General features: G+C 36.1%; 1 protein-coding gene across 1 annotated transcript; it reads right to left on the minus strand.

The window, feature by feature from the left end:
* Positions 1-3162: 3162 nt before the first annotated feature.
* Positions 3163-12499, minus strand: lhx6b (LIM homeobox 6b). Its single transcript, XM_055039590.1, has 9 exons — positions 12341-12499; positions 11646-11776; positions 10497-10628; positions 10191-10312; positions 7151-7371; positions 5942-6042; positions 5760-5855; positions 4623-4803; positions 3163-3819 (listed from the first exon to the last, which is right to left on the minus strand). Exons 2-9 carry the CDS (start codon positions 11646-11648, stop codon positions 3737-3739), a joined length of 939 nt encoding a protein of 312 aa, XP_054895565.1. The 5' UTR covers positions 11649-11776; positions 12341-12499; the 3' UTR covers positions 3163-3736.
* Between the last annotated feature and the right edge of the window lie 346 nt (positions 12500-12845).

Genomic DNA, 12845 nt, shown 5'->3' on the forward strand with positions numbered 1-12845 from the left:
TGTTGGTCAGGAGTGTTTGGTTCGGACTCTGAGCTCTTGAGGAGGAAACGAGAGGGAGTGGTAGATTAATGCCTGAAGGAAATACAAGGTAGAAATCTAAGCATTTTGAAAACACTAATATTTTTGTGACATCTAATAAACTCTTTCATCAGGCATGATCAACACTGGCGAAGAGAACAGGCAACAGCAGCAACGACATGCACTAACAGCATGGGTCAACGACATCGACCAACCACAGAAGTTACATCAAAAACAACTGCGGAGGGTTCACTGCTTTACTGCAGATGGACTGACAAGGTGACAGTGAGGAATAACGACGCAGCTAGAAATAACATATGCAACATCTACATGTCCATAAAGCACTCAGACCATGGACATCAACCAAAGACACATAGCAACGACAAAAACCAACAACATCTACACATATGACTTCTAGTTATTTTTGACACAAATGGAACCCCATAGTTTATTTTTTACCAGGCTATCAAAAATATTATGATTTCTGTGATTAGCAAACCAAGTAATTGGAGATTTGAATGACAGTCAACAACATATAATGTGTTTTTATGTTTCAAGTCAAGATTCACCTTGTGTTTTTTTTGTACAATGACAATAAAAGAAGTCTAAGTCTAAGTCTAACTCTGGATTTTATATTCAGAAAAACAGCACAAAATTCTTGCAGGATTTTAGATTTTATGGTTCTGCCTCATAGGAAAAGTCACACAGTCCATGATCTGCCTTATTGTTCCTCTTGTTCTTCTACAGCTTTCAGTCTTCACTGACATTTTATCTCCCCGCTTCTATTATTTAATCGTTTAAATCGAGTCATTATCACCCTCATCATCTGTAGTTCGGTTAAATAATATATTCAAGACAAAAAAAAGCTGAAAAATTAGAATATACCCAGAGCATCTGAAATAAACTTGCATGAAGAGGAGGAGGCTGATGATGAAGATGGCTCCTGCTGCAATCTTCCACAGAGGTTTTGTTGACTGTTGTGCGGGGAAGAGCTCATCAGTTTCAAGGAGAAAAATGTGAATACGTGGAGACGAGGGGCTCTGTAGCGTATCTGCTCATTAGACAGCCGACGCTGTAATCCTGCAATCAGGGGCCTATTCATTAGCATTGTAGGAGGGGGGCCATGTTTCATCTGCAACCACTTGAAAATGCCAGTCAGGGGTAGGGGGATGTTAGGATGACAAACCCGGGCGGCTTAAATGCGCAGGGATGCACATGCATGGAGGGAGACGTGCCTGAATGCTTCCTTGGGCTCTTGTATAATTTTTTACAGTGCAGTGCTGGCAGGTGGCCCAAAGTGTGTCAGCCTGATAATCATCTCAGCTCAGCAGGAAGACTGCTTTTGTTTCAGGGTTTCACAAGGAGCGGAGTCATTTTCCAGCTCAGGTTTCCTCCTGCGTTGAATTGATTGAAAGAGGCTGATTTAAAGATTATTCAAAGGCAAAATTTAAGAAAGAATAGGAGCTCGTTTCATTTCCTAATGGCATCCAGAGACTCGCACACACCTGGTCATGAGACGGTTTTGGGGTTTTTAGTGAATATTCAGGAGCTTGAAGGAATTTCTGCTGCATCTTCTTCATGGTTCTCTATAAAAAACAGGAGTTGTTCCTTGACAATGTTTAACAATTTTACATGAAACACCCTCACCATTTTGAACTCATTATTAGAGATGCAAGGCTTTCAGCATCTGGCAATTTGATTCAAAATTTGACTTTTACGCTCACGATTAGATTCAGAAACGATTCAAATGATCTAGAAATTGAATTATGTGATTAGAGGAAAAAAAATGCAAACAAAAAGAACATTTCAAGCAATTTTTTAAGGTTCCACGCAAAGTTTGCAACTTAAATTACCTTTCTTAGTTAGCTTAGCTGCCTAGCATTTTCTTAAGTAAGAACCTATCAAAGGAGTATTTAAATAAATACAGTGGAGATGTTTACAAGTAATGCATTATAAACTCTTTTTAAAATCAAATTTTGAGTGTTTTGAATTGATTCAAAATTTCCAGATTTAGAATTTGTGGTTCTTTATAGAATCAATTATTTTTTCTGCAATTGTTTTTGTATTATTTCATCCATTTTATGTTCCAGTTCAGAGTTTGATGAGGATAAATAATTCAATCTGCAGCTTGAATATGTCTGGAAAATAACAAAGAAATCCTGAGAAACATTGTCGCTCCAAGAAAATGCTAATTTCTAATCAGAATTAGCATTTTGTAAGGGGTGGGGCTCAAATAATATCACCTTATTTCATCATGATGTTATGTGCAATGTATGTCTAACATAACCTTTATGAATAAACACAGCAGATTGTTTCTGCTGTGTGTTGTCAGCCACACTCAGCAGAAACAATATTTATTCTTTTACCAGAAAAATCTAGATTTTTGCAGTTCCACGGGATTTATTTTTTAATAAATTGTTCTTATTTCTTCAGTATAGTTGCTCGTATTGAGTATAAAGAAAAAAAGGATGTAGCTTCCAGCCTCCCCTGTCGTCTCATTTGAACTTTGACATTTAGCAGATTATTTCACTTACAACATGGGAAACGTCTCGCTACAAGTAAAATAATCTGCAGCTGAACCAAAATTTTTCATCAATAATAAGGAATTAATTACTTAAAACAAGCCCTATGTCAGACTTAAAGTTTAATTTAAAGTTGTTTTAGACTTATTTCAAGTGTACTGAGATATTTGCACTTGGTAAAAATACTTGGTAAGATTTTGTGTTTTTGCAGAATAAATGAATAGAATCATACATTTTAACCACTAAAGTATGAAAACATAAATTTGAAAGCCTTGGTGGGTTTTTATTTTCCATGTCATAATCTACCAAATAAATGACATTTGGTATTTACAAACTGATTCAATTTTCAGTTTTAATTTAGTTTTCTCAATAAAGAAAACATTTTTTTAGATCTTCTTTCAGTTTCTGGTCTGTTTTTCAGGGTTTGAACAAATGAAAAAACATATTGATTCATATTGGAACATCAAAACCAAATAACATCATTAAAATGCCTGAATCATTGTAAAAGCAGTAGATAATACATCTTAAATGAGCTCATAAAGGCCTGAATGAAACACGAATCTATGGCAACACTTTAACTGGATTTGGATTTAATTGATTGATCTTATTTCCTGTAAGTGACTCGTTTTAAATTGGTTTAATGACCAGGACATTGAGGTCAACCTGACAGTCACAGCAGGAACAATCTGACTCTATATTCTGTTCAAAACACACACATGAAATCAGTCTCCTTTTTTCTCATTAAACAAACCTGGTGACAGATCTGATGCCATTTATTTACACACATTGAATGTAGAGACACTTTAAAAGTGCTTCGAAAACAAGAGGTTTTGATCTGAATAAATAAGAGTTCCTGTTTTTCTGACACCAGCACAACAACCAACAACATTAAAGCTGCAAAATGTGCTCATCATGAAAAAAGAAGCTGAGGTTTCTCCGTCGTACTGCTACAATGCTCCTCCGCTCTGCCGTTTGAAACCGCCTGACGTACGAAGAGGAAGAAAGTGAAAAAAATCAAAAGCAAAAACGAGAAGTCTTCTGTGCTTCGTTTAGACCAAAGATAAAAAAAAGACAAAAATATTCCCAATGTTTGCTTGAATGTTTCACCACAGTTCAGCTCAACAGTCTGACAACCAGCTGAAAATGGAGGTAACAGTGGCGACAGGCGTCCGTGACGTCATCAGGGCGGTGACGGGTCAGCGGCTGATGGGAAGCTGCGGCAGAGCGATGGAGGGATGAGTCAAGTGTCCGGGGGCGGCGAGGACGGAGAAGGGGTGAGCTGGAAACGAAGGAGAAACGTTAAAACGCCGTTTCAATTCAGCCTGGAGACGATGATGATGAGGGATGGAGAGGGAGGAAGAGCGTCTCGACCCACTTCAGAGACCCGCAGAATCAGAGTCCATTTGAAACTATAATAACATGAAAATAATACCACTTCACAACAGAGGGTCTTTATAAATCAGATGAAAATAAAACACATAACAAAGAGAGAATAGAAGACAGGAAAAATAGAAAAAATTAATTTATTCGTGTTTGTCTGCCATCAAGCTAATTTTTTAACAAATCTAATGTATGAAATTGAAGAATTAAAGATGATTTAATTGTTTTAATCTGCTAATCTCTAGAATAGAGCACAATTAACCAAAACATTTTTATTTATTCTTATTATTCTCTCCTCAAACAATTTTTTACCAAACCTGGTGAATGAAATCAGTAAATTACAGAGGATTTAATGATCTTTTATCGGTTAAAAATCTAAAAAAGCTGCTCCTTAACTGCTGAGACAGACTTCTTGCTTTGAGAATAAATGTTTTGCATTTTTATTTTCAACAGTTACTTGCCAAAACAGTTTTCTCCTAATCTTTTGGACTTACAAAACATTGCATCCACTTTTATGGCATCTTTTGTAAAAAAACAAAAAACAAACTTAAAATAAATAAAATTTGGTTCATTTGTAATGATAACTGCAGTTTAATGAAGAGCCAAAATAATAAAAATCTTAACATTTCCCTCACTGAGTTTATTTGGCATTAGATCATGATGAAAGCTGAACATGTTATATAATGCAGGCGTGCCACTGACCGTCCAGGTATCCGTGCAGAGCGAGGAGGTGCGGTCGGTCCGGGCTGTTGAACGACGAGTAGTGGAGATCCTCTGGAAGTGACGGCGGCATCCTGGACAGCGGCGCGCTCTGCGGGAAGCTGCTGCTCTGCGGCGGCGGCGGCTGCTTTTTGTGTCGGGCGCGGCAGTTCTGAAACCAAACCTGGAGACGGAGACACTTCGTCTCTTACCATCTCTTCAAACCCAAAGACTCACTGGGTTAAACATGTAAGACTCATTATTTCACTCTTCTGTAGAGATTTTAGATGGATTTGGAGAGTTGTTACCTAAACTTTAAGGTGTTTTAAAGAACATACCAAAAAACCCCAAAATAATCTTTCTTGTTAACAAAGGGGATCTATTATGCAAAAGTCACATTTTTAACATTTTTGTGCTTCCGTTTGGGTCTGAGCTGCTTCAACAAACAGCAATAGCATCAAAAAACCCAACCAGCTGTTTTTTTGGCAATGAGGTGATGTTTTTTTTCTGTGTCTGGAAAATTAGATGTTTCAAAAACCTCTTGAATCTTAAGTCCCATTTCAGGGGCACTGTGCCATAACCCAAGAGGAACTCCAGCATGTTTAACCAGCTGATTTTACAATGCACTGTACAATGGCTGCTGGAAAAAAGTGTTTTGCTGTTAATTAACCACTCAGAAACAACTTGCTGCATTCTTGTTGGTTGTGCAGGAGGCTCTACTTCTGCTTTTCAAAGATGTACGGTTGTCGTGAATTATTGTCATTTTGGTCCTTAAAATCCTGAAATTTCCACTCAACTTTATGGTTTTGTTTCATCTGATGATTTTTAAATATTAAATCATCATTGCTTGAGTAAACTTTTTACCAAATGCTTTTTTACTATTACTTGAGTAATTTTATTATGAAGTAATTCTACTTTTACTTGAGTAAATGTTTTACCCTCCTGTCTGTTACTGACTCACTGATGGTTCAATAAGGATTCAGATCTATTCACAGCTTCATTGAATACTCACTAAATTTGACTTTAAAATAGTAAATAACTGTTTTCCTTCCTAAATTCTTAATTTTAACATTTTTATTATCATGACCTCACAGTAGCTTTTGTTTGGTTGATTCTTAGAGAAGTAATGTCAACACCTGCCTGTATCACTCTCCTGCTCAGTCCCGTCATTTCTGCCAGTTTCTGCAGCGTCTGCGCGTCGGGGTTGTTGTCCTGAGCAAACTGCGTCTGCATGACCTGCAGAACAACGATCCGGCGCAGATTAAACGACAAACTCCTACGGATTAAACTCAGATTGAAACAACTGGAGGGCAGCAATGAACCTGCAGCTGCTCGGCCGTGAAGGACGTCCGCGCCCTCTTGGCTGGTTTGGGCTGGCAATCCTGATCCGATGGCAGCGCTCCTTCCAGAGTCAGACCTGTCCCTTTGAAATGAACAAATTATAATCCACCTATCAGATTATGTGGAGATTATGTGAATGCAGAAGGAAATGTTTGAATAACGATTCTCCAAACAACATGGAGCATAATTAAGGGATTTTGCAGCAAACATTCACAATTTAAAGCAAATATTGAATATTTTAAAGAATTAGAAACAAAGTGAGAAAATTTAGGAAAATTACATCTGGGATCAATTTATGTATGATTATTTATCTGATTGTAAATGTCTTCAGAAGAAATGTGTTGCTATTAAATAAAATATTATTGTATTAAAATAACAGCACAAAGAGCTCAGAGAAAAAAAAAACTTTTGTTGCTTCAGAAAAAAAAAACACCTGAGGTTGAGTTTAACATTTGTTAAGTTTGTGTCGCTTTTGTCATATTCTCATATAATAAATTAAACATTTTTTTCCTTTAGGTGTTTCACATTTAACACACTTAATTAAAATAAACTTAAAGATCAAAATGTAATCTCTATAACACAGCAAGAACACAAAGTATTTTTATGTAACTTTTCTTGGAAATAAGGCAAAAATAAATTACAAGTAACATTTCAGCAACTATAGGAGCTTTTTAAAAACAACAATTCCTAAATATTGATGGAGAGTGCCACTGGAACAAAAATGTCTTTATTTAAATTCAATATTAAAGAATTAATGATTCATAACACTGCTGAAAAGCTACTTATTTAAGATGTCGTCTTATTTCAAGCCTACTAAGATATCATGAACTAGAGGTGATTGAAAATACTTAATACTTTGCGGTGTATTAAAAATAAGAGTGCCAAATAGTGATTATCTCAAACTTTAAGGTGATTTTAATCAAGTATGTTAAATGTTAAACACCTAAAGGCTAATAAAAGTTTAATTTATCATCTGATACTATCACAAAAGCTGCACAAACTTAGCAAAATTAAACTCTTTGAAATGCTTTGAAAGTATTTTCACAACAAAAAAAACAACATAAAAATGATGCACATGAATGTTTATACATCTCATGTAAACATCTTGATCATTTTTTTTACATTTCGCCTCCCTACAGGTGTAGCTGCCGAATAGAGTGGTTTGCGGTTGATGCTCAGGGCTGGGTTACCGTTCTCTGCAGCCCTGCGGAGGTTTTCCAGCATGATGTCGTAGTGGCTGCGGCAGAGAACCCGGCCCTCCACCAGGCCGAACTCCTCCCCGGTCGACAGCTGCCTCTTGCAGGAGAAGCAGGCGAAGCAGGCCAGGTGGTAGACGCTGCCCCGCGCCCGCCTCACCCAGTCGCTGGCGAACACCTGCCGGCCGCACTGGGCGCACTTGGTGCCGAACCTACTGCAGGGGAGGAGGTCAAAAGGTCAGGATGTGCCGTGGTTGGTCAGTAATCCCATTTAATTCAACAGATACAGTTGGTTTGAATCTGTGCTGATTAGCAATGCTAGTAAAATAAAAGTTTGTTCAATTTACTTGATTTTCTTGTTTACATTGCATGTGTCAAACTCAAGGCTCGGGGGCCAAATCTGGCCCGCTGTAGGTTTTTATGTGGCCCTCGAAACTCCAGATTACAAAGTTCTACAAAGTTCACACAAAATAAATAGACCACCATATTTTTGAAGAATTTACTGCAAATTTTTGTCCTAATTGGTCAATATCATTGGGCTTAATTGATTTCTGCCTCGGCCTTGCTTGATGTCAACTAATGATGAGGAATGAAAATTCACATTTAACATCATACATCAGCACAAATATCATAACAATTCCTTACAGAAAATGTGATTTTGATTACAAAGTAACAAAAACAATCATAAAGTCTTGGAGGTAGAACTATTTATCAATAACAATATTTTTGATTGACAGAACAACACAGTGTAATTTAATTTTCCTTTTGGGATCAATAAAGTATTTTTGAATTTGAATTGTGTAATTACTGTCTAGCTATGTTACTGGAACACATGTTGCAAATTTAAATCCCACCCAGTTATCGCAAAAATGTTCTTCTTGTTTTCTTGCTAATGTAAATTAAATGAATAAATTATAAATAGGAAAAAAATGCAAGTGCTGTTCACCTTTATCAAACTCAACAGCAGAAAAAGAAGGAAGCTGCCATAAACACTGAGACAACTTAGTCCTGAATTAATCCCACAAATGTGAAATTTACTTTTTATAGCAGCAGGGTGACAATATATTCCCCACTGATTGCAAAAATATATTTAAAAAAAAAAAACAACAACTGTATATTAATAAAGTACAAGATAATAAAACTAAAATTAAACAGAAATCTGAAAACCTGGAGATTTTCTACTTTACAGTTTCTGACAAATTGCCCTTTAGAGTTGCTTCTTCCAACTGGAGCCTGGAAGGCAAAACGCAGGGCAAAAGAAAATATTTACTACAACATGCAGGGAGACAAACCTGTGGATATTTATCTAGAAGCTAAGCTAGGCTTTAAAATGTGGAGCAAACTTTTATATAACACAGAGAACATAAACTTTTCTGTTTGTTGTGACATTATGAAAAATATAGAAAAGAAATACAGAATCCCAGCAGATGGTTCTGTTCACATTGCAGAGATAAAGGAGCCAAAACTAAGACCAAAGCGATACACTGCAAAAACACAAAATCTATTTTGTACTATAGTAGTTTCTAGTGCAAATATCTCATTACTCTTAAAATGGACAAAACTAACTTATAAGCAGATTTTCAGCAAGATAAAGGAGCTAGATTTAAGTAAATAACGCCTTAGTATTAACAAAAAAGTACAGTAGTTTCATTGGCAGATGATTTTGTTTATAACAAGACATTTTTTCATGTTATAAATAAAATAATCTGCAGTGGAAACAATACCTTCAAAAATCTATATTAAGGAAATATTGACTTAAAACAAGGTCATAATCTTGTTGAAAAGTTATGTATGATTTATTTTTGTCTTATTTTGAGTGTAATGATATGTTACACCATAATCAGACAAAAATACTTGGTAAGATTTTGTGTTTTTGCAGTGAAGAGAGAGTTGAGATTAGATCCTAAAACCCCAGTTTGATGGATGTGTTGCTTCATTCTGCAGGTCAAACTCTAATAAGTCAATTAATTTGGGTTTGAACCACCAAAATTAATCACCTGAAACATGAACCAAGTTATGCTCAGTAACAAATAACTGAAATATTATTCAATCATTAAACTGGAGAGAAATAAATGATTTACCTTCAAGGAGACCAAAGCTCCAAACATAAATATTCAATCTAACAGTTCATAATTTAGAGCCATTTTGTAGAATTAAAGAAGTAGCATTGATTTTTTTTTTACTTTTACTTATCTTAAAAGCAAATAAAATGTATGAAAACATATTTTTAAGGAATTTTATTGTTTTCAAAAAATAATTGGGTTCCAATAACATCAAAAATGAAAATTTTTTAGTGTGTTTTAAGATAAAACAGTGGTTTTTAGACAGATTTATTCTATCTAAAATAGTCATGTGCTGATTAGCAATGCTAGTTGACTAGCATTGCTAATCAAAAATCTCTTTAGCTTCAGTAAATTAAATATATCATTTAACATTTTAACAATATGCACAATTGGATTAAAAATTTATAATTTTAAAACGTATACTCCAGTTAAGACAGGAAGGTTTATGTTTGAAGTATTTTTTTATTTTACCAATATCTTATCAATATTATTTTGAATCTAATAGAAAACAAGAAGCTAAAAATTAGGGTGATGGTAAGGAGGCCTTCCAACCCCAAAGACTTAGAAAAAAATTACAATAAGCGAATGATACATTTTATCAAGAGTTTAATGATTGTAATCCCCCCCAAAAAATAGAATTCAAAGGGATTTAGAAATATATCTAATTTTTAAATCAAATTTAAAAAAAAAAATAAAAAAGGATTTTAAATATTTGTTCTTTTACATTATTTCATTATCTTTTGTGTTATTTTATAACACACAATAACTAAAAATAATGTTAGATCTAAATCTGCAGAGGTTTTAATGCGTGCATCTATCCATTATGAATTTACAAAACTCTAATAACATAAATTTCAATTTAACTGATACCAGAAAAAAAAAAAAAAAAAAAAAACACGAAACCGTTTAAGACACATTTCAAATGCCGCTTGTTTATTATTATTTTTTTATTTTTAATTTTTTGTTCCTACCTGAAATAATCCAGTTTGCAGAATATTTCTTTGTTTTTCACGTAGCAGCTGCTGTGTTGGCGCAGCGACGCTCTGCACACTGAACACTCCAAGCAGCCCAGATGCCAGTTCAGGTTGTTCACCTGCGACAATTAAACGCAACACGCATGCGCTAATTAAAGAACAGACGTACCTTCTCCCAATACATTTCAGACTAACTGTTTTACGTGTCGAGTTCCTGCAAAGCGGAACAATGATTCGATTCCTTTAAATGCAGAAAAAGATCAAAATTGCATTAAGAAGCGGATAAAAGTTAAAACGTTTCACCTTCAGCAGGTAGCGGTCTTGGATCTCCAAGCCGCAGCTGGCGCACTGGTTCTTGGCCGCCGCAGGGGAGCAGAGGCAGGCCGCGTCCAGCGGGCTGGACTCCCCGGACTCCTTCTTCACCTCCGGCTTGGACTGATCCACAAAATAACATAACACACGTTAGAAAGAGCAGGACGCACCGCGTGAAAACTAAATATAGCCTGCATATATGAAAATCTGCGCGCAACAACCCAGATCTCTGTTATTTTCTTCTGTTTTTTTGTTAAGCAGCGTTTTTGTTTCTCCTTTCATTTTAAATCTTCATATATGTCCTAAAAACTATCAACTCAAATTTTATAGAAATTACTTCCCCCGTAAAAATGTTAACATTTGCGAAAACATCAAAATCTATTTAGTTTTTTTGTTGTTGTTGTTGGGATTTGCATAATTTCAAATGTCTTTTTCTTATTTAACAAAACCTGATGCCTGTTTATCGATGATTAAAATGTAAGAAAAGCAACATAATTTAAAAATTATGAACCGGAGCGTGTTGTTCAAAAGCTCGTTCAAATTTAATTTATGTAATTTTTGAGGCAAAATTCAGCTTAAGCGCAAAGTGGGTGACCTATGGTTCAAATAGCAGAGAAATGGTTCATCTGCAGAAGAAAAATATTCATTTTTAAGCTCACATAAACCGCTCCGTCTGTTTCTGTTTGTTGCAGAAAACAATTACAAGATTAAAAAAAGAAAAACAAGCAGTTAAAAAACTCAATGTAACTTGAGAACAGAATCTGTTTCATTAGTTTTCCGTCCATTAACACTGTTAGAAATTATACTGTCTTATGTTTTAAAGTCAGAATGTATATTTTTTAAATTAAAAGCAACATGATGCACTGATGATAAAGCAGCAGTAAGTAAAATATATCAACAAAACACAAATTACTTATACATTCAGGGTTTTTGTCTTTAGATATGATTAGTTTATTTTAAATTAATTTCTTCATTTACATCATTATAATCCCATTAGCACGCAGTGAGGTGAAGAAAAAACAATTATCATTTTAGCGTTTAGTTGTCGTTTTTGCAAAAGTTTGAGCAATTTCACTGCATTTCTTTCGACGCTCCTGTACATGAAATGACTTAAAATAAGTTATTGTGTTTGTGACTCACCATTTTCGGGTCTTGGTCGCTTCCTATTCGGAGTGGAGACCCAGTTTTCTCTGCGCATTACGCATCTCTGCTCCAGCAGGCGCTGCACCCGCTCCGAAACAACGTCTTACAGTTTCTCCTGCATTTAAACCCTGGCAACAAAAGAAATTTCGATGCAATTAGACATACAAACAGCACACACACACTGCATATGATCGATCATTCCTCTTGTGCGCAACGGAAGGTTGCGTGTTGCAATCACATGCGGTGAAAAGAAAGGATGGTGCTATATCTGCAATTAGAGGCGGATTGAAACGCTGCGCTTGATAAGAGGCAACCCGAGTGTCAATTTCATCTGTCAATCAGGGGGAGGCAGCCGCGCCACCAAGCTGAGGAAGGGGGTGGGGGAGGCGCGGCGCGTCCTAATTTCAATAGCTGTATAATCGAAAATCGAAAAATCTCCAAAGTGAAGAGGCTCAATTGGAGATCGCTCTATTCATAACAGACAATGCGCAGAAACTGCTGCTGATCTCGAGACATAAAGGAGCCTGATTGTCTCTTTTCTCGTGATGGACCCATTTAGGCACTCCAGGCTCCCCTCAGTGATTACAGCTGCATTCATAAAGTGCCAAAAAATCTGCGTTTGGGGGCAATCTGGACCTCGTGTTGTCCTTCACTTCTTGAAATTAACAGGAATGCAAGATTATGTTAATTACCGGCTTGGATGTAAACACTGGAGGCAGCGAAACGAGATGAGATGGTCTGCAGAAACTTCAGAGACAGAGGAGCTCCGAAATGCGGCGAAAACATCATTCAGGGGTTTGAAATAGTTTCTCCAAAAGGAACAAAAAGTGTCCAGATAAATCCGTGGATTGGTTAAGAGAAAGTCCAACGTTAATCCAGAGGAAGTTTGCGGGACTGGAGCAACACTGTGACCTGATCTGATTTCCCGCCTGGACTCAGAGTTTATACCCAGTAGCAGAGGCAGGATGTGATGCTGCGCCTCCTCTTTTACTGGGAAACACACATCCTAGACTGGTAACACAAACTGGATAAACACTGAACAACATGTGCTGTTTCTAAACACAAGAAGCTAATTAACTTTCCTTGGTGTAGGAGCTAAATGACGACTGATTGTTCAGCTCTCTTTGAAAAGGCAGTATTAGTATTTTCCAGGTAGATAGCGCCATTTTATAACACAATAAAGTAACCATATTCCCT

This window comes from Poeciliopsis prolifica, unplaced genomic scaffold, assembly GCF_027474105.1.
Source record: "Poeciliopsis prolifica strain line A6 unplaced genomic scaffold, Auburn_PproV2 SCAFFOLD014, whole genome shotgun sequence".
NCBI classification, from domain to species: domain Eukaryota; kingdom Metazoa; phylum Chordata; class Actinopteri; order Cyprinodontiformes; family Poeciliidae; genus Poeciliopsis; species Poeciliopsis prolifica.

What these genes read in the sequence shown, in the direction of transcription:
- lhx6b (XM_055039590.1), bottom strand. An exon ending in TGCAAACTGGATTATTTCAG is followed by an intron (nt 7,372 to 10,190) that starts GTAGGAACAAAA and finishes CCTCCCCTGCAG; the next exon opens with TAGGTTCGGCACCAAGTGCG. An exon ending in TCTGCACGGATACCTGGACG is followed by an intron (nt 3,820 to 4,622) that starts GTCAGTGGCACG and finishes CTTCGTTTCCAG; the next exon opens with CTCACCCCTTCTCCGTCCTC.